At 44.2% G+C, this 21,529-nt stretch overlaps 1 protein-coding gene across 2 annotated transcripts in view; it reads left to right on the plus strand.

The window, feature by feature from the left end:
- rgl2 (ral guanine nucleotide dissociation stimulator-like 2) overlaps positions 1-19,807 on the plus strand; it is a 36,004-nt gene extending 16,197 nt beyond the window's left edge. For both annotated transcript variants that reach the window (XM_083918053.1, XM_083918054.1), the window contains 15 exons: positions 1,156-1,212; positions 3,262-3,458; positions 4,404-4,513; positions 5,076-5,291; positions 6,492-6,595; positions 9,677-9,761; positions 12,787-12,837; positions 13,765-13,851; positions 13,960-13,992; positions 14,702-14,823; positions 14,929-15,015; positions 15,517-15,610; positions 15,713-15,937; positions 16,161-16,275; positions 16,885-19,807. In XM_083918053.1, coding sequence (XP_083774179.1) covers positions 1,156-1,212; positions 3,262-3,458; positions 4,404-4,513; positions 5,076-5,291; positions 6,492-6,595; positions 9,677-9,761; positions 12,787-12,837; positions 13,765-13,851; positions 13,960-13,992; positions 14,702-14,823; positions 14,929-15,015; positions 15,517-15,610; positions 15,713-15,937; positions 16,161-16,275; positions 16,885-17,066 — 1,765 coding nt within the window. In that variant the 3' untranslated portion in view covers positions 17,067-19,807. The remainder of the gene's footprint in view (positions 1-1,155; positions 1,213-3,261; positions 3,459-4,403; positions 4,514-5,075; positions 5,292-6,491; positions 6,596-9,676; positions 9,762-12,786; positions 12,838-13,764; positions 13,852-13,959; positions 13,993-14,701; positions 14,824-14,928; positions 15,016-15,516; positions 15,611-15,712; positions 15,938-16,160; positions 16,276-16,884) is intronic.
- The last annotated feature ends 1,722 nt before the right edge of the window (positions 19,808-21,529 follow it).

Raw genomic sequence — 21,529 nt, forward strand, 5'->3', positions numbered from 1 at the left:
CAGCGAGTCTACAGCCATGCTAGCAGCTCTGCTTTTTGAGTTAACGTCCACATGCTCACAATGGCAGTGCTTACGTGCTGTAAACGTACTTAAACAGGTATAATGCAGGGTTGGTGCAGGTGCTTGAGATCCTTGAAAAGGCTTGAATTTTAATGTTGTGCTTTCAAAGTTTTAAAAGTGCTTGAAAATGCTTGAAATTGTATCTGCATTTCTTTTACAACAAAAAGCTATAGAATAAAAATTTCATTTGACTTCTTTCTTTCTTATTACGAAACAATTTGAGTTGTTTATAACTTAATACCATCTCTATTTAAATTATATTAATGAAAGAAAAAAGGGAAATAATAAGTTTCAATATGTATTCATAGAAATATGAAATTTACCACTGATGTAAGGTGCTGGAAAAGCTTGAAAGTGCTTGAAAAGTGCTTGAATTTGACCTCAGAACAGGTGTACGGTCCGTGGCCGGCAAGCATACCGCTCCTGGGCGCGGTACGGTTGCACTCACAGTGGTCAAAGGAACCAGACTTTAGCCATGAAACCTGTTTGGGCACGGTACGGATGGACGGTGTGAGTGCGCCCTCAGAGCCACACTGCTAGTGCAGTAAATACTTAAGTGCAGATAAATTGTTACATTATCGTCAGCAAAAACTGTTTATTTATCTATTTACTTCACACTTAATTTGACAGGGTGAACAGATTTTAGCTTAGCTTTGAAATTTGTCTTCAAACTGAGTCTAATTTAATTTAAACAGCAGTCTGGACTTGTGTAACTAAATTTAGAGACACTTTCACTCACGAAGGATGCACCTGGGTGCCTATTTAAAATAACAGCGACATGATTAAGGAAAAAGAAAAATCTTGCTTGTGAAGGCTTTTTGTTTTGTGATGAAGTCTTTATTAAATAATGGGGCGTTTGTATGAAACAGCTGCTTGGAAAGTTTTCTGAAGATGCGACGCAAAGGAGAGTTTATAGTCCTGGTGACATGCTCCGTTTACACCTTTGCTAAAAAGCATCTTGAGAAAAACAAGCCACGAACGCATTCATCAAAGAGTTTTATTTATGACGGAGCAGATGCACACATTTGAAGCTGAATTATATTTATGTTTCTGCTTTTCTCCGCTCCACTAGCGTTTTCCTTTTTCTGTTCACAGACTGGAGAACCCGCCTGGGAACAGCCAAAGGAGCCAGATGAGACAATCTTTCAACAAGTGAGTTTTTGAAAACGCTACCCAACGTCTTTGTGCAACTTTTACCGCGACACGCAAATGTGTTGGCGTGTTTGTGCTTAAATATAGTAAGCGTGAAGCCGTGTGTGCCATGAAAACAGTTTCACTTCATGCTTCTGTTTTTAGGGGAATGTTTTATATATATATATACATATATAACCAGGCGGTGAAAAACGTTTGTTCTTTACTATTTTATCTTTTTTAAAGTACATGTTAACATTAAACAAGTGAACACCAGAAGACACTGAATCAAAAGATATGAATTACACATATGACATATATATGTTATATGTTTATATGTATATATGTTATCTCAGATTGATTGTACAGATGAGGTGTTGTTTCTGCTGGGCAAATATGCCTGACGCGCCTCCTACAGCGCCTTGGGTCAGCTGCAGGGTCATCAGCCGGGGACCACCGCTCATTGGAGTTGCGCTCTCTCTCTCACCCCGGAAAGCCTCCTGTGGGCGGAGCGGTGGCAGGGACGTCTCCCTGCCACCCCCTGCAGCTGTCCCATCTCATTGCTTTGCCCCCCAGTTCTTATCCCTTCTTCTCAGCCACAGCCAGAAGCTTCCCTTCTCTGCTTCCTCAGCAAGGGCCTAAGATAATTTAGCAAGTCAGTCAGTTTTGTCGTGTCACCACTTAGTTTTGTTTAAACAATAACATATTTTTCACAGCCCTACAAAGTGCAGTAACTAGGAAATCACTATTAACATGAGTTCTGCACAGTCTTTGATCTGAAAGTACGGAGGTTATGATTGATTTGGATAAAAATGATACCATTTCAAACCGGTAAACCATCAATCCATCATAGATATTCATTTGTTGGGACAGTAAACGAACTTTAAAACCACTTTTTTGTTGCTTAAATTATATCGTAGTTATTGCACTTTGGCGTCGTAGGGCAGAATACTTCATCAGTTTTGTGACACACTGCAACTTTCTTGACTTGCAAAATTATCGTTTAAATTGAAAAATATCATCTCATCTCATCTTCAACCTCTTATCCGGGGTCCAGTCACAGCAGCTTTAGCAGGGGATCCCAAACTTCCCTTTCCCGGGCCACATTAACCAGCTCTAACTGGGGGATCCTGAGGTGTTCCCAGGCCAGTGTGGAGATCTAATCTCTCCACCTGGTCCTGGGTCTTCCCAGAGGCCTCCTCCCAGCTGGACGTGCCTGGAACACCTCCCTAGGGAGGCGCCCAGGGTTCATCCTTACCAGATGATCCTGAACCACCTCACCTGGCTCCTTTCAACACAAAGGAGCAGCGGCTCTACTCCGAGTTCCTCACGGATGCTGAACTTCTCCCCCTCTCTCTAAGGGAGACTCCAGCCCCCCTCCTGAGGAAACACATTTCACACGCTTGTACCCACGACCTCGTTCTTTCGGTCATGAGACAAATATCATATGTGTAATTCATTTCTGAGACAAATAGGATTGAAAAGCAGACTCCATCTCTCTATTTCATTGAATTAGCGCTTTGAGATAAAGATGCGTAACTAATGGAAAAGAGGCTAAACTGTAGTGATATTAAGTGGTCAGATCGTCGTGAGGAGGCATCACCTTTCAAAAGGACAGTCTTGATCCCATACTTCCACTGAATTACACAGCAGACTCATCTCTAGGCTGCTTTTCTTTCCTGAAGAACTCAGCAACTTTTGTTTGTCGGAAAATATCAATATATTCAATCAATTTCAATCTGCGACGGCTTGGTTATCTGCCTCTGGCATCGTGCCCCGCCCGAGGGCTTAGAGCAGAAACAGATGCACCTCCCTTCTTTTGCTCCCAGCTCATTTTAGGATTGATTTGAAAATGGTCCTTTCCTGTTCTGGTGACCTGATTTACCCACACAGTAATATAAGGACTCTGTTTGTTCTCAGCACTCTGACTGTCTGGAGGTGAAGGTTAAAAAACAAAAGAATATCATACTGTTGGTGTTGTGCCCCATTAGGTTTTTCAGTAACATCCCCTAAAGCCCTGGAAATGCTGAATCATTTCCTCCTTTAACCCCCCTCTCTTCTCTTCTGCAGAGCGGTGTGTACGGTGTTCAGCACATGGCTCTCCGAGTATCCTGAAGACTTTAAGAGTTTAGGAGAGCCCTCTCGCCTGCTGCGCCTGGCTCCCCTCTTCCCCCAGGACTCCTCGTCTGCAGCGGATCTCCGTGCTCGCCTCCTCAGGATAGCTGAAGAGCTCAGCGAGAGAGCCCTGCTCCCTGACGCCCGTAAAGGTCTGTCATTTAACTGGGATTACAATGACACCAGTTAATGCTAGGCTGGATGAGGTTTTCATTTCTTCTCAGTCTGAATCCCAAAATTGGGTTGCAAAAGATCAAAAAACACAACATGGGTGGCCTCCTTGATTATAGAAGTGGAACTCTTTGGGACTATTTTTCAGACCTCCTTTATAGTGTTCCTCTGAACCCAGGAGTCTGTAGAAGGATGGTTAAAATCCTTGAACACTGGATCATTTTATTGAAATATTCTGGACTCTAGCCTACAGCTACTTGCTTTTGCTGTACTTTATGTTGAGTGCTTATTAGAAAAGGATAGCATGCTAACACGCTAAGATTAGCTTGACAGCACCAGACCAAATTAGTGTGGAACTTATCAACGCGCGCCCTGCCAGCTACAAATGTGTCTGCATCTATAAAACATGAGCTTGCACATTTGTCAGCCAGGCCGTGCCAAAATGGCGAACATGGTAAACATTATACCTCGTACATGTGAACATACTTACGTTAACAGTTTTAATTGTGACCTTGTTGCCATGCTAGCATTAGCCTTTAGCTGAAAGCACTGCTGTGTCTTAGTACAGCTTCAGATCCACATTGACTCTTAATCGTGTTTTCTCTCATCCTGTAATCTTGAGGCCATGAGTGTAATATCTCATTATCTCTAGTCCTCGACATAATAAAGTCATTTTAAAATGAGATATTTATCCTGTTCCCTCGGCTTTCCCTGAGATGACTAGATAACAAAGCTGTTATCTTAATCTCCATTCTCTGGAACACAACAGCTTCATTATAACACTGGACGCAGTGAAGGATCAGAGCAACTCTGATTGTAACTAATGCCTGCGACTAAAGGATTGAAAAGATACGTAGGGCCTATAGACAAAGGTGTTTCTTAAATTCTGAAGCCACAGTTTTATTGAACAGCTTCACCCTTTGCAGATAAGACCAGTTTCACCAGCCCTCATCCTGATGCTTCCAAGTTTGAACCCACCAGCATCCTCGGATTCCCTGCAGCGCTCGTCGGCGAACAGCTCACCAAAATAGAGACAGTGAGTTCTTTTTTTATGTTTTCTTATGGTTGCATGAAGTAAAAATATTGACCAGTGATGCTGGAATGTATCTACAGCCCTTAGAGTGAGTGGGAAGCTGTCATTTGTTTTATTGTGACATTTCCAGAGTGTGTTTGCATGCTACTGTTCTACCTCTGATTTAAAGTCATCGTTGACTTCAAAGCAGAATACCTTTTGAGTTTCTAGTTTATTTGAAAAGGAACAGTGCAAATCAATAAATACTCATGGTAGAAGCTCTGTTTACATCTTCATGTAGATACATTTCTGTTTTTCTGCTCCACTTCACTAACACTAAACACTAAAACAGTGTTTGCTGTTCAAACCGACAACAGCAGTTTGTTGAGAACACACAGAATTAAAGTGGTAATTATAGTAACATGAGCCACTTTTGCTGCAAACACTAACAGAAAGGTGCCACCCTCAGAAACTCCCACTGTTAGCACGAGATTCCTCGCAGTGTTTGGTTTGATCTGGGATTTTTTAGGAAACTGTTGTAGCTGGGGTTTTTTTGTTACTGAATTTATATTCTGTCACTTGTCAGGAGCTGTTTGTCCGTCTGGTCCCGTACCACTGCCTCGGCTCACTTTGGTCTCAGAGGGACAAGAAAGGGAGGGAAGGTGTGTGTTGGTCCGTCCGGGCCACCATACGTCAGTTTAACAAGTTAGCCAATGCAGTTTTAGCATCCTGCCTCTGGCCCACGAATCTGCGCAGCCAGCAGAGAGCCCGGCTCCTGGAGAAATGGATCAGCGTCGCGGAGGTAAGTGTGCAAACATCAAAGATCACAGCTCCAAAAAAGAGAGAATGCAGGCTATGATGCCGTGTTTACAGCGTAGAACTGAAAAAGAACTGCTCATCTTGAAAGGAAGTTGTGAACACTCTGTCAGCTGGGCTTTCAAGTCTTCCAAAATCCTCCACTGTGCATTTTCCTATAATAAACCCCCGTTAATCCCCGAACCGTAATCCTGTTCTCAGCTCTGACTCTGTGCATACCATCGCAAAATTCACAGTCGGCTCTGTTTCGGCTGCGACTGTTCGAGTCATTTCACCTTAATCCATAGCTGAGAGCAAAACACTGTAATGGAGTCTCAATTTATGGATCTTTTTCTGGACGGAGCAGCAGCAAATCTCTAATTAGTGCTCTCTCTAGTTGAGTGCATTCGGTGGTTGATCACTTTGGCAGAAAATAGGAAGAGAGACTGTTATTTTTTATACTTGATGCAGGAAATGTACTCTGCATGAACAGTACATAACAGAAATGTGCTTAGTCAAGAATGTGATGTACGAGCTGAGGGCAGAACCGTAAAGCTTTGAATCTGCTTAAAGAACGTCGGTATTATACAAGATATACAGTGTGTGGATTGAATGCGTTATGTAACAGGGTTATGGTTAGTGTGCACAACAATCAGCTTCTTTTAAGGTATTGAAACGCTCACAATCTGCTCTCACACACACACATTTATTACATATACTGTATGTATATATTTATTTATTTTAAACCACGGCTTATCTCCAGTATTCCTGCATGAAGCTGCATCTGTCATCACACACACACAAACATCCTCTTCGGCGTGGTCAGGTGTCACTGGTTTGCTGCCAAAGCGCTGTGCTATAAGACCACCGCAGGTTCCTTTTAGAGGTATCCATTATTCAGCACCTCAGGCTGACACTGTAACTCAGTAGCAGTCAGACCAACACACAGGTGTGCTCAGTTACAGTGTAAGAGAGAGAGAGAGAGAGTGTGTGTGTGTGTGTGTGTGTGTGTGTGTGTGTGTGTGTGTGTGTGTGTGTGTGTGTGTGTGTGTGTGTGTGTGTGTGTGTGTGTGTGTGTGTGTGTGTGTGTGTGTGTGTGTGTGTGTGTGTGTGTGTGTGTGTGTGTGTGTGTGTGTGTGTGTGTGTGTGTGTGTGTGTGTGTGTGTGCATGCAAATGAGTGTGTTCATCTGCGTGTGCTTTCAACAGGAGTGCCGAGCCAGGAAGAACTTCTCCTCACTGTACGCCGTCGTGTCTGCCCTGCAGAGTAATCCCATCCACCGGCTGAGGAAGACGTGGCAGGACACTGACAGGTCTGCAGCTCACAGTTTGTTATTGCCACATACTCAGGCAACGGTTGTCACTGAACAATGAAATGAAAGGACGTTTGCTGTCCTTCAGATTGCCTTCCATAAAAACTATACGACGTGACAATAAAACAACAATAGACCTTTTGACGTGTCACAGTGGGGAAAAGACAGGTGTAAATAATTAAATAAACCATTTAGCTGCTTTGATTTTAGGTTCCTGGTATCGTGGCCTGTTGGCTCACCCTCACTGGGTTACTTGAACATAATGGAGCCAAGGTTTGTGTTTCTGCTCACAGCTGGGGCCAGTTTCACAAAGCCTGGTCTTCAGTGTTAGACCAGTCATTTTGCTGCTTGATTAGTCCAGACGTTTAAGACTATTTTAAGCCTAAAAAGTTATGCACTCCGCCCCCAGGCTAAGTGGGAACTAGGGGCGCACTTACACTGTGCGTCCGTCCCGTGCCCTGTGCTTTAGGGTCCTTGTCCCCCCCTCCAGGCCCGTTTGTACTCACACTACCTGGGCCTCGGAGAATGCTTCTTGCTGCCTATACGTCATCACGCCGTAACACGTCACACGCATTGATGACGTCATGGCGATGCGTGGCTTTGTTTACAAATCTTTCCGTAGACCTCTGAGTTTTTGTGCGTCTTGTCGACTGTTTTTGAATCTTTTCATCGACCAAATCTGCAGTAAACACTCCACCTCCGCATCACACCAACGTGAACCTTTCGCCGCCATTGTTTTAAATGTCTGCGCATGGTCCCTACTTCTTTTTTCTATGTCCCAACAGGCACACATGAAAGAACGTCAGAACAGCCATAGGCCTCGTGCGCACGCTCGTGCTCCTACATGTGCAAATGTGCTTCACAAAAGCCCACCTCTTACAAACGGGCCGTGGCCGGCAAGTGTGCCGCAGCAAGGCACGGTGCGGTTGCACTCACACTGGTCAAAGGAGCTAGACTTTACCAGTGAAACCTGTTTGGGCACGGTACGGATGGACAGTGTGAGTGCGCCCTCAGAGCCGTGGTAGATGAATTTAGACGTCTATCTAAAGTCTGGCCAACAGTCAGATTTCTGTCTAGTCTATCTTTGTGAAACTAACTCCTGAGTCTTTATCACAGTTATTAAAAGTCATAACTCAGGTGTAAAACTGTAGCCTGGACAGTGAGATAATAATAAATGATTGAGGACTTTTATTGACCTCTGCTAGTGAGTCATGAGTTGCTGCGTTGGCTCTTCATCTCATACAATTATTGTGTCTTGAAACTGAAAGAAGCGATGACGTCTCATTCTCAGAATAGAAGATCTTTCTCTTTAATAATATGTTATTGTCGACTGAGTGTCACACCCACTGTTCATGGAGCAGAGCTTAATTAATGTTTTTAGTGTCACCCGTGTCCACACAGGACGCTAGATGATAGTTGTAGAGTATTTCACTAACACACAGGTGGAATTTGGCTTTAAAAAAGTTCTTCCAAACTACAGGGAAAATTAGTTTTACACAAAACGAAAGCTGCGGTGTAAACATTCAGCAGTTTCACCATTACGGACTTTTTCTGCAGCAAAGTCCGTTTTGTTGTTTTACTGTAAAAGCAGCGTAAACTGTGAAATAACGTTTTCACAGTACAATTAATCAACCAAGCCATTAGTCGATTGGAAAACCAGCAACTATTTTAATAAGAGATGCATCGGTTCAGTCATTTTTCAAGCACAGACTCCAAACATACCTCGCTCCAACTTCTTAATTTGAAGATATGCTGGTTGGCTTTTTTTTTATATATGATAAAAAGTCAGTGTTTTTTTGTGTTTTTGTACTGTTGCTTGGACAAAACATGCTGTGTATTTTCACTATTCTGACATTTTATGGACCAAACAATTACTCGTGATTCAAGAAAATAATCGCCTCATTAATCAATGACAATAACTGTTTCAGCACTGATGTGGTGTGGTGCTTAAAGTGATTCAAAAGTAACTTGTGCAAAAAATACTTAAAGCTGACGTATGTCCGTGATGCTGAGAACTTGGCAATGGCCTAAGGGCGCACTCAAACTGTTCATCCGTACCGTGCCCCAGCACGTTTCACGGCTAAAGTCTAGTTCGTTTGACCAGTGTGAGTGCAACCGTACCACGCCAAGGAGTGGTACACTTGCCGTCCATGGCCAGTTTGGGAGAGGTGGGCTTTTGTAAAGCACGTTTGCACATGTACGAGCACGAGCGTGCGCACGTGTACGAGCACGAGGCCTACGGCGGTTCTGAGGTCATTTCCTCTGCGCCTGTTGGGACGTAGAAAAAAGAAGGAGGGACCATGCCCGGACATTTCAAACAATGGCGGTGAAAGGTTCACGTTGGTGTGATGCGGAGGTGGAGTGTTTACTGCAGATTTGGTCGATGAAAAGATTCAAAAACAGTCGACAAGACGCACAAAAACTCAGAGGTCTATGGAAAGATCTGGAAACAAAGCCACGCATCGCCATGACGTCATCAATGCGTGTGACGTGTTACGGCGTGATGACGTATAGGCAGCAAGAAGCATTCTCCGAGGCCCAGGTAGTGTGAGTACAAACGGGCCTGGAGGGGGGGACAAGGACCCTAAAGCACGGGACGGACGGATAGTGTGAGTGCACCCTTATTATATATTTCATCACTTGTTAAAAATATATAAACATACATAAAGTATTATATGAATCGTAAACGTGAACCTGGAGAACAGTTTCTTCACAGCATTAAACTGCTTTACAGGACACTGTTGTCACCCTCTGGACACTTTATTTATAATACACCAGAGCAACCTTGTAAATAACTGTGAAGTGAAGCTCATAAAGAAGAAATAGACAATAACATTTCATTCCTGAAGCTAAAAACTATGAAATGCCACTTCAGCAGTGTTGTCCCCTCAACATAAACCCAAACTATTATCAGTCACAGTCATGATATCAAACATTATTTACGTTCTTTACATCATCGCCTCCCAAACCTCAGTATCCAGTTCCAGAACAGGATCTTGACTTTGCAGACTTTTCAAGTTCAGCCTGAAATATGAATTGTAATCAAATGAAATGAAATGTATTGATTTGATCACTCGACAGGGAGGCGGTGAGGAGATACGAGGAGCTGTCCGAAATATTCTCAGAAAAGGACAACTACTCACAGAGCAGAGAACTCCTGAAGGAGGTAAGTTTCTGTCCAGACGAAATACAAAAAATGTAATATACTGTACATTTTCAGCGTGAACTCGTGCTCTGAATGACGACGTGATGTACAGAGGAAATGGAGCAGGTTCAGTGAGAAATGCCATCTTTTATTTATGGCGCTCAGAGGCTGGTTTCTAACCGAGTCATGACTCAGCATTCAAACTGTTTTGTTTATTTAAAGTTTAAACGTTCGAGCCTGATTGATGTGTTTTCTCGACATCTTGCCATTTGGCCACTTGTTTGTGTGTTGGATGAAACAAACCGGTTGCTTAGAGGCTGGAGAAGCAGTTTCTTGTGCTGGAGAGCTGCCAGTTCAAACTCTCGCTCACAGTGTTGTGGTGTTTAGTCTTCAGTCAGATCTCAACAGCTCTTTTCTGATGTCCTGGACTCGTTTGAGGCCTTTTTTTTACTCAGATCTGTGCTGTACTTGGCTGCTGTTGGAGGCTTTTACCGCCTACCTTGTAACTACCTTAGTAAAAAACAGACTTCAAAGATTTTTTCTCCTCATCACTACAAGTATTTTCAGTTCACACCTGTGTGTACAAAATGTAAACGCCTGAAGAATTTGTGTGACATACAAAAGGAAAGAGACTGTTCACTGACTGTTCACTGTACGCGGGTCTTTTTTTTCCACTCTTGACTCAATATCATCAGTTCGGGATCTAATTTTATTCATTACCAATTAATGTATGAGCTAAAAAAGACCTCTTCACTGTTTATGCAGAGGAACGTCCGCACTAATTAACGGACTGCAGTGCTTCTTGCTCCACCTTCTAGTACTGGGTCAGTGTGCACCTCGAGAGAGTGGTTATGAAAAAAACAAGAAGCAATAGAGCGTGTCTGTTGGTACCACATAACTTTTGACAATGCGAATCCAAAAATAACCCTTCTTCTGTGCAACGAACTGACGTGAACCAGACTGCTCGATGGAAAAAAGGCTCTAAATGCGAGCAGGCAGTGATGTCTGTCAAGCCTCAAACTGCAGCTCTGAAAAACAATGCGACTCCTCTGCACTGATATCGCGCATCCTGCCGACGAGCATCCCATAATTTGAAGAGCAGTATGAGACATTTATTAATGTGTCTGTCAGGAGCCACTACTGAACCACATTTGTTAAATTCCTATCTGCCCAGACTGCAGCCGAGCCTTCTCCTCAGCCGAAAAAGCAGCATCCAGCGGATTCATGACTGCCTTAAAAGAGCAGAATCCAGTCTAATCTGGTTGAGTCAAACTGCCCTTATTCTGTCAACACTTCCACTTCAGTGCGAGAAACCCGTCTGAAGACGTACATTATATTTAGTTTGCACTGTGAGAGCACGTAGAGTCGGAGAAGTTGACAGGATTAGCGGTGTTTTGATTCGCTGTTATGGTGCAATGCAGGCATCAATACCATGACATTAGCAGCGATTTTACCCACGATACCCCCAAAGGAATTCATCCAAACATTTGCTTTCTTTTTCAAAAAAGCGTCACTCGGAGCTTTGATGCCTGAAAAACACCATCGTCTTCTGTCGCCCTTTGATTTTCTTTAGCACAGTTACTTGCTTCCCTTCATCTCTCAGCTCGTCTGAAAGTGACGACGACTGGCAGTCAGAGTGTGAGATGAATCAGACGAATAATAAAAGACTCGCTAAAAGTTGGAGGTAACAGATTATTCACAATAGCATCGGGCAATATGACGATGTTAGATCGTGAAGGATTAGAACGTGCTGATGATCTACCAAAGCAAACAGATCCTAGTATCGTCTGCAGGGCACATTTTATCCATTGCTGTTCCACGCTCAGGTCTTTTTCTCCTCAGCCAAATCACACTATTGGCTAGTCCCCCTCACGCACCGTCCTAAAGACATGACGATCAACCAATCCTAGTGAACTACAGGCAGTGACCAGGATCTCTCAGTCCCCATCATGTTTTAATCGGGTGTAGCGGGAAGTCAGGGCAAAAACAATGAAAACGAAACTACCGTGTCTTACCTGATACGATATTTTTATCATGAACGCTACAGAGATAACACAAAAGACTGGACCCAATGCAGACACGTACAAAAAAAAGTTTAATAACAACTACACACAGAACGTAAAACACTACAGGGAAACAGGAATACTAATAACGAGACGGACAAGGAAACAGGAACACGGGAAACTACGGAGAAACAAAATACAGACAACAATTAAATATACTTATCAACGGGGAGCGTGGAAACCACAAACGAGAAAGGAATGCCAATCCGGCGCCGCATGCCTGTCAGCTCAGGGTATAAGTAGTAGACCAGGTGATCAGCGTAACAGGCTGCAGCTTTGGGGGAAACGCCTACCGGACCTAGACGACAGGAAACGAGAGGGAGACACATGCAGGGAAACACAGACAGAGGGAGACAAACTCACACCACAGGAAGAGAGGAGGGTACTGACAGAACCGAGTCTTGACAAATTTCGCCATATCGCCCACCCCTAGTTCACAACGATGTCATTGAAGCGCTTGACAGTGTGATAAAACTGTGTTTTTGTGGCAATGTCGTTTGTCACTACAGGTTTCTGGTCTCTGGAGTGTCAGCTTTACATCTACATCATGAAAATGTATTCGCTGATTTTGCACCGATGTGACTGTAAAGTCCTCAGAAAGCTGCTTTCCTGAACAAATACCTTCATTAAAGAATAATTAACATTATAAATATTATTGATTACGTTGTCAAATAAACTTAATTATGTTAAGTATCAGTCAATTGTTGACAATTTATGTAAAGGATAAATACAAATACAATAAATAGCTATATGACACTGTGTCTTTGTCCGTCTGAACATCGTTTTCTGTATTATATGTTCTGTAAAAAAGGTTTTCATGTCAGAAAACATGTACGGATAGATGCCGATATCTCTTTGACAGGCCGAGCCATACGATTTATCAGCCTGCTCCAACCCCATCTGTTGATCAGCTGCTAAATGGACTTAACAGTTGTTTCTAAGTGTGAACTTAAAACCTGAGACTATCTGTATTTGTGTTGCAGGAGGGCACATCAAAGTTCGCCAACATTGACAACTACAAGCATCTTAATAGGGTAAGTACTGTGGAAATGAAGATGTGTGTGTGTGTGAATCTAGGGAGCGATGGAGGTGGAGTTTTTTGTAACATTTAGATTAAGTTAAAAATGAACTCCCTCTGCAACCTGCTGAGAACCAACGACTGTTGCTGCACAGGTCAGGACGCGGCTTTAGCGTTTATAATATATTCACACTGGAGCGTCAACTCATTGGGGTTTACCCCACCAAGACATTTCAAATTACCTCAACAAGACAAAACCTCAGATCTTTAAACGTATTAAAAAAGACCAATTTTCAACTTAACAACCCACGTCTGGTGTGCATACCAATCGTTTTAGCCTGAAGGGTTGTACACCCCTCTTTGTGGGAGACCTTGAAAAACGCAGGAATGATGTAAGACCCTGCAAAAGTGTCATTAGTATCGTAAAAGTTAAGGGACAAAATGTGTTATGATATCTTTAGGAAGAGATTGTGTCTTTATGGGGTCTTGTGAATCCTGTTTTGTTGATATATAGTGTGTGTGCTCACTGTCATAGATATCTAATATAGGTTTAGTGCGTCACACAGAGAATCAAGTTTTCTATCCGTTAAAAAACCCTTACAGTTATAATTCATAGGATTTCAAACTAAAAGTACTTGAAAATTCAGTTTTCCTACAAAACACTACATGAAAACATTGATACCAGTGTCCCTTATGCTAAGCGGGGGGGGGGGGGGGGGGTTTAGTGGTTTGATGGAGGGTTGTAAGGGGGATCGACCGGCATGCCGCAGCGAAGTGGAACAGAGGGCTGTCGTGTGTGTGATGCGCTGAATCTTGAGCTGTCGTTTGAAAAGTAGCTGCAGGCGGCGGCTTTGAAATCCCTCGCTGTGTGGGCTCTTTCCGATGTGACTAGAATCCTCTGGGGAAGTGATAAAACACTCTCTTCTCCTCTTTTCTCACACAGTCCAACGCCCAGGGCACTGTGCCTTACCTGGGCATCTTCCTCACAGACCTCACCATGCTGGACACGGCGGTCAAAGACAGGCTGGATGTAAGTTCCTCTCGTCTCTATCGAGCAGGGAAAGTTGGTCACGGCCGCGGGAAGTTGCGCATTTTAAAAATGATCAAACTGACACACATCCTGTCACTCAATTTGCAGAACGGCTACATCAACTTTGACAAAAGGAGAAGGGTGAGTGTTGCAACACGTGATAAAGTTTAAAGGTTTATGCTTAAAATAGGACATTTGCATTTGGGCTGATGCTCGGGGCTAAGCTTGTGTTTCTGCACCCACACAACATACAAGTAGAAGAAGAAGAAGAAGTCCTTTATTAATCCCGCAACGGGGAAATACGATTACTTGACTCTATTATTATTATTCATGTTACACACACACACACACACACATACACACACACACACAAAGGCCCGAAATACACACACATGCACAAACAGGACCTATATACATGCAATTAATGGAGAGATGTCAGAGCGAGGGGGCTGCCAGTGACCAGCGCCCCGAGCAGTTGGGGGTTCGGTGCCTCGCTCAACAGCACCTCAGCAGTGCCCAGGAGATGAACTGGCACCTCTCCAGCCACCAGTCCACGCTACATTCATGGTCCACACAGGGACATGTCACCTATGGACTGAGCTACTGCCTCCTGTGGCCCTGGAAAGATCCTGTTATAGAGACGAAGAAGAGATGAAAACAAAAAGAGATTTGGGATCATTTTTGAGATAAGAGCGTATTAGAGTGAGCTGAGCAGAGGTGATGTAATATCTGAGGGAGGAAATGATGTGAAGTGCGCCGTGAGGTGCAAGATTAGAAAGAAAAAGAACTGGCACAGTAATACTCTTGCTTTTTTATGATGAAGCTGTGCTGATTTGTGTCTTTGTTACAGGAATTTGAGGTTTTAGCTCAAATCCGACTCCTGCAGTCTTCCTGCAAAAACTGTGTTTTCACCGCTGACGATGCCTTCACACAGTGGTATCAGAGTGTACCGACACTCACAGAGGAGGAAAGGTAAATATCTCTGTGTTTGGTGCTTATTATACCAACGTCTTGAGTGCATTAATTTGCATTTGTAGGGGAATGACTGTTTTTAATATTCAATGACGTCTGCTTCAGCTACAGACTGTCCAGTGAAATTGAAGCGCCTGGTGAGCCGAGTCCCCGTGGCCTTACTCCAACAGTCATCATCACACAGTGCCCAGAGTAAGCTATACTGAACACTCCTACACACACACACACACACACACACACAAACACACACACACACACACATACACATACACATACACATACACACACACACACACACACAGCAGAGTAAAATGAGAATATGTAGACTAGTATTTAGGCTGTGGTGGGTTGTGAGCAATGAGCACTACTCACACTATTAAAGCAGTAATTAATTAATTAATTATTTAACATTAACCACTAGTGAATGAAAAGAAAAGTAGTCAATTTCAGTTTCACAACAGTTTTGATAATTAGTGATTTAAAGGATCTAGACAAATGTCAGTTTTTGTTGTGTTCATGTGTTTTCATATCATTTAACGCCGTTAATTGAATATTTTCTGATTTTGAACTGTTGATTACACAAAACAAGCGATCTGAAAGTGTGACCTTGGCTTTTTTTATCGACTAAATGATTTTTCTAAAAAATAACATTGACTCATTTGAACGTGTTTGTGTATTTCCTCGTGTTGACAGCCTGAGTACCTCTCGGACCAGCCTGACCGGCGACAGCGACAGCCTCTTTGACTTCCCCTCCCCTGTCAATAATCTGCTCTCAAAACTCACAAAGGTAACATCGTTAACGTTCTACTTTTGAATTTATACTTGTACTGAACTATGATGTTAAATGGTACTAGAGAAACACTCACGTACCCCTTTGTTTCGAGTGCAGCACATGAGATCCCCGTCCGTGTCCTGTCTGGATGTTGACACGTCCACTTCAACCAACGACTCCACCCCTGCCACGCTGACTCCATCCACTCCCACAAAATCACACCGCCGATCAATCTCCTGCGGCAACAACCCCCCCAATAACATCCAAGGGTCGGGGCCTGACATGCGAATCATCAGGATACGGATGGACCTGCATGATGGAAACCTGTACCGCAGCATACTGGTACAAAACTATTTCAATCTACTTTACAGCAGCGGTGAGATTGTAGCAAACGCTTTGTTCTAAATTATCCGCGACATGCTGCACTTACAGCCTCTCTCTATCTGCGAGGATCCCGTAATGATAGTCATCAGAATGGGATCCTCGGGGGAACAATGGACCCAGGATATCATTAGTGCAAATCAAGCTGTCCCAGTGCCATTGTTATTCTCCTCTCTCCCCTCAGGTTACGAGCAATGACAAGACCCCCACTGTGATCAGCTCCGCCTTAGAAAAGCACAATCAGGACCCCAAACAGACATCCAGATATGAGCTGATCCAACTTCTGCCTGAAGGAAAAGGTAAAGACGGAAAAAATGCCGTTTTCATTACATTGATGATATCCAAATGGAGACAAACTGACATCATCTTGACACTTTTATTTCTTTTCTCTTTGATGCATTAATACATTACACCGATCGGGGTGTGCGCGAGTAATTTCGAACAAAAATACACTGGGGAGAGCGTTACGTTCACAGCGGTGATGGTGATGGAAGGATGCCAGACAACAGTGCAGTGCCTCCTGAGTACTAGGTCTGCTGTTCAATTTGGGAGGTAGCCCCACAGCTTATCAAAACTGTCTGATTCCCCTTCAACGCTGAGCTCAAGCCCTCCATCTGCAGAACTTTAAAGATCTCTCTATGCCATTGGATAACAGTAGAAGGTCTGACCTTAAACCGTTGAGTTAAAATGTATCTTACTGCTTATAGGAGATGCTTGTTTAAACTGTACAAACCTTCACCTGAAAGATTCTGCCGAAACAAACCAGGTCTCATGTGTTTTTCCTTATCGAAATTAAACTTAAGTTCACGTGAGACTTTTTCCCAGAAACGAAATATCAGAGGGAAGTGTACTGACAGGTTTTTATTTCCACTCTTGCATCTCTGAAATTTGTCTCTCTTCTTCTCCAGAACTCGTCATCCCCGCTACAGGAAACGTCTTCTACGCCATGACGTCATCCAGTGTCGACTTCCTGTTGAGGAGGAAAGGCGGGAACACTCCTCTGGGCTCGCAGCCGATCAACACGGAGACGAGCGCCACGTTTCCTCGGATCAAGGCCAAGGGTAGGAGACTGGTCAGGACGCTGTTTTGACGTTCCTCAACCCGGCTTTGTCCACAGTGACGGACAGTTTTCCCCTCACAAACAGTGAATGTGGCCTTCTACACACGCCTTCCTCCCATACAAAGCTTGTTCTGCCAAAACACCAAGACCAGGACCAAGTCTTAAACGACGACTCCGAAGCAGGTTTCGTCAAACACGTCGCTCCTCCAGCTGCCCTGCTGCATTAACTAGAGCCGTCTGGTGCTGAAGTACAGTGTCTTTTGTCCTTTTTTTCCAGTATGCGTTACTAATTAACAGCTAGAGGAAGAGCATCGGGAACCTTTAAACTAAGGGCGCACTCATAGTGTCCTTCCGCACCGGGCCAAAACAGGTTTTTCGGGTCAAGCCTAATGCGTTTGACCAGTGTGAGTGCAACCGCTCCGCGCATAACACGGCCCGTCTGAGAGAGGTGGGCTTTTTTAGAGCGCGTTTGCACATGTACGAGCACGCGCACGTGTACGAGCACGAGGCCTACGGCAGTTCTGAGGTAATTTCCTGTGCGCCTGTTGGGACATAGAAAAAAGAAGGAGGGACCATGCGCGGACATTTAACAACAACAACAATGGCAGCGAAAGGTTCACGTTGGTGTGATGCGGAGGTGGAGTGTGGAGTGTTTAAACAGTCGACAAGACGCACAAAAACTCTGAGGTCTATGGAAAGATTTGTAAACAAAGCGACGCATCACCATGACGTCAATCAATGCGTGTGGCGTGTTACGGCGTGATGACGTATTGGCAGCAAGAAGCATTCGCGCGAGGCCCAGGTAGTGTGAGTACAAACGGGCCTGAATTGGGGGACAAGTACCCTAAAGCCCGGGGTGCGGTGCGGAGGACAGTGTGAGTGCGCCCTAAGTGCTTTCGGTGCTGGCCCTCGAGTCCCAGTCAGGTAGCACTTAATGCATTTTCGTCCAACTCAATGAATAAGATGTGTTTTAATTGCTCATAGTCACCAGAAAATGCCCCTGTTGTGTGCGTCGGTCATGAGTGACGCTTCCAAACGTAGAAAGACAATTTAATTGGCGTGAACCATGATCACCTGAGACGCCGTCGAAGGATTTAGGACAGTGTTTTTATAATGACATCTAAATAAACAGCCGCTCAGATCTGGTTCTGGTGAACAGCACACGTGAGGGAGACCCAAAGATCAGTGCAAGTGAATCGATGTAGCAAAACACTGGAGCTCGTCAACTGAAACATATAAGTGTTTTGTATATATTTCTACATTTTGTATGTCTGTATGATGTGAACATTGTGTTTACACTGGCGAGGAGATCTAGGTCCACGTGTCCGCGTTGTCATCAAGGGAAAAAAACATCAAATTCCTGGAATATTTACACTTTAAACATCACGTGTGCACAGACGCGGAGTCGTTACTTCATCTGACTCATGCATATGTTCATTTCCACATAGACTTAAAGCTGCATTCATCAACCTTTTTACATTAACGATGAAATCATCAGGGCTGGGCGATATGACAACATCAAAACGTCTTTCATATATGTGTTTGTTATACCGTTTCAATCACTATGTTAAAAAAAACAAACAGTGGATGTCACTTTAGGCTGAACTCACACGGACTCAGGGAGATCCGGCAAATTGCGGCAGGGTGGTCCGGTCGGTGTCAATGGCGCGTTATTGTGATGCCCTGTTGTGTTCTTTAACCCCCTAATTAATGTAGCAAGAGTAGGCGCCTCCCTAGGGAGGTGTTCCAGGCACGTCCAGCTGGGAGGAGGCCTCGGGGAAGACCCAGGACCAGGTGGAGAGATTAGATCTCCACACTGGCCTGGGAACGCCTCAGGATCCCCCAGTTAGAGCTGGTTAATGTGGCCCAGGAAAGGGAAGTTTGGGGTCCCCTGCTAAAGCTGCTGCCCCCGCGACCCGACCTCGGATAAGAGACTGAAGATGAGATGAGATGAGTAGATCTAAATTATTATTGTTTTCCGTCAGATTGTTGTTGTAATTTCGACATTTCCGACCGTATTTGAAAGCAGCTTCGAAAGAAAAGAGACAGAGCGACTGCGCTGGAGCTGGTTGCCGTACTCTACGGGGGAATTGTTGGGTCTTTACCTACTCTGTAAAGTGTCCTGAGATAACTTTTGTTATGATTTGGCACTATAAATAAAATTGAATCAAATTTAATTGAATTGAAACAATCCGCTGTTACACAAACTCTGACGAACCCTCACAGTTTTCTTGTGTCAATGATAGAGGTGGGGGCGGGGTGTTCACCGTTTACCGTACGGGACTCTCAGGGCCTGATCACACTATCCTTTTGGCCGCGGCCAAAACCGGTTTTTCAGCTAAAGTCTAGTACCTTTAAGTAGTGTGAGCGCACCCGCTCCGCGCTCAACTGGGGCCAGCTGGGCCGCCACGGCCCGCTTGAAAGAGGTGGGCTTTAGCGGAGCCGTTTGCACATGTACGAGCACGAGCGTGCGCACGTGTACGCGCACGAGCACGAGCCCTACGGCAGTATCGTTATGTCCGCCTGTTCGGACATGTAAATAGAAGGACGGACCATGCGCGGACATTTAACAACAACAACAATGGTGGTGAAAGGTTCACGTTGTGTTTACTGCAGATTTGGTCGGATGAAAATATTCAAAAACAGTCGACAAGACGCACAAAAACTCCGAGGTCTATGGAAAGATTTGTAAACAAAGCCACACACACGAGATCAATGCGTGTGACGTGTTACGGCTTGAAGGCGTATGGACAGCAAGAAGCATTGGCCGGCCCTGGTAGTGTGAGTACAAACGGGGCTGGGGCGCGGGGGGGAGAGGGAGGGGGGACAAGTACCCTAAAGTCCGGGTCTCGGTCCGGGAGGATAGTGTGATCACGCTCTCACACCGCCTCAAACACGCTCTGATCGCATCGGCCACCGCAGCATGACGTCAGCCAAAGCCCTCTATGGGGTTTTTCTGCAGCTTCCACCGCCGCAGCCTAAACGAACCCTAACCCCCACTCAAAATGAATGGGAGGACTTGTGGTTTTGCTTGACCTCCTGAACTCAATTCAATTCAAAAAACTTTATTTGTCCCCGGGGGGAAATTCAGTGCACACAGAGCAGCAAATAACGTCAGTGCAACTATACAAAAACATTTTACCTATCAACAAGAACTGGTCTGAATGAGGCCTTATGTGCTGATTATTGCACGTTCTGTCCGTTTTGTCCATTTTGTAAAAATATTCAGTACTTTACATGAGTCAAATATTTAATCCACACAGAAGTGCACAAAAATGGCTTTACAATGTGGTTATTTGACTATTTATTTATTGCATTATCAGTGTAAATGATATATATTAATGATCGGGATAAAAGATGTTGTCCATATGACCTAGCCCTGCACCTCTAAAGAGATTTCTGGCCTTTTTAGCCCAGCAAACTCACGTCACAGTTCATTCTCACTGCTGTTTTTAGCTATAAACACTGCGCTACCTGCCCAACAGCAGCCAGCCGACACACTAAGTCAGCGACTAGATGGTGGAAAAAATCTGCATGTAGTCGCTGAAGACCAAACTAGCACTTATTTTATCAGACGGACAGCTCTGGATAAATCCTTCCTCTTCAGCTGGACGTGTGTGCAGTAACATATTGGCTGTAGCAGCTTTAAACGCTGTCATGCAGCTCGTTCTGGAGTTCTTCTGACCCCTAGTGACCAAAAACAGATTATTGCAGCTTTAAAATACAACAAAAAAAGAAAAAACATCCCTTGCAGCACTTTTTAAAGCTTGTGGCTTTGCTTGAGTTCATCACCGCAGCACCGAACCCACAAGGAAAATCAAAGACTACACCACCATTATTCAGTTTGAAGGTTTTCCAGCAGAGCATAAGCTAAACTTAATTTATGCAGTTTCACACAGCTCAGCAGGACACACCTTCACTGCTGTTTACATACAGTGCAGAGCCTCAGCGCCGCGTAGGTTTAAAACAAACGACCTCTTTGACAAAGTCTTGTGACCTCCGGTTGCACCCGCTCAGTGCCGGTGACGCCTCCTTACCGGCTGAGGCACGAGCGTCGCACAACCAGGGAGAGGATTCTGGGTAATAATAGATGAAGTGTGTTAGCGTTATGCTACGCTACTGATTGTTGTCGTGCCTTTCTCTACAGGACGCTCATCTGTCCCGTGTTTGCTTAAGAATGTAAACAGTGTACATGGAGGAAGCACAGTCCCCTGCGGGGCTGTGTGGCCTCACATCAAAGTTATTTATGCACTACACACAGGATGTCCTATTTTTGTGGTAATAAATTTACTTTTATATGAATTCCATTGCTTTTGATTGATGTGCTGTAACGTATTCCACGTTTCATACAAACAGATCTTACGAGGCTGCGGAGTATAAATATAATTAAAGCTGTCTGAGTATGTTTAATACCACATTTCCATTTTTCTAATGGAGAAGGTAAACAACCCAAGATGAGTGTACGTCAGCCACAAAAGAAATACACATGAAAT

Source organism: Echiichthys vipera (genome assembly GCF_963691815.1).
Source record: "Echiichthys vipera genome assembly, chromosome: 8".
NCBI classification, from domain to species: Eukaryota; Metazoa; Chordata; class Actinopteri; order Perciformes; family Trachinidae; genus Echiichthys; species Echiichthys vipera.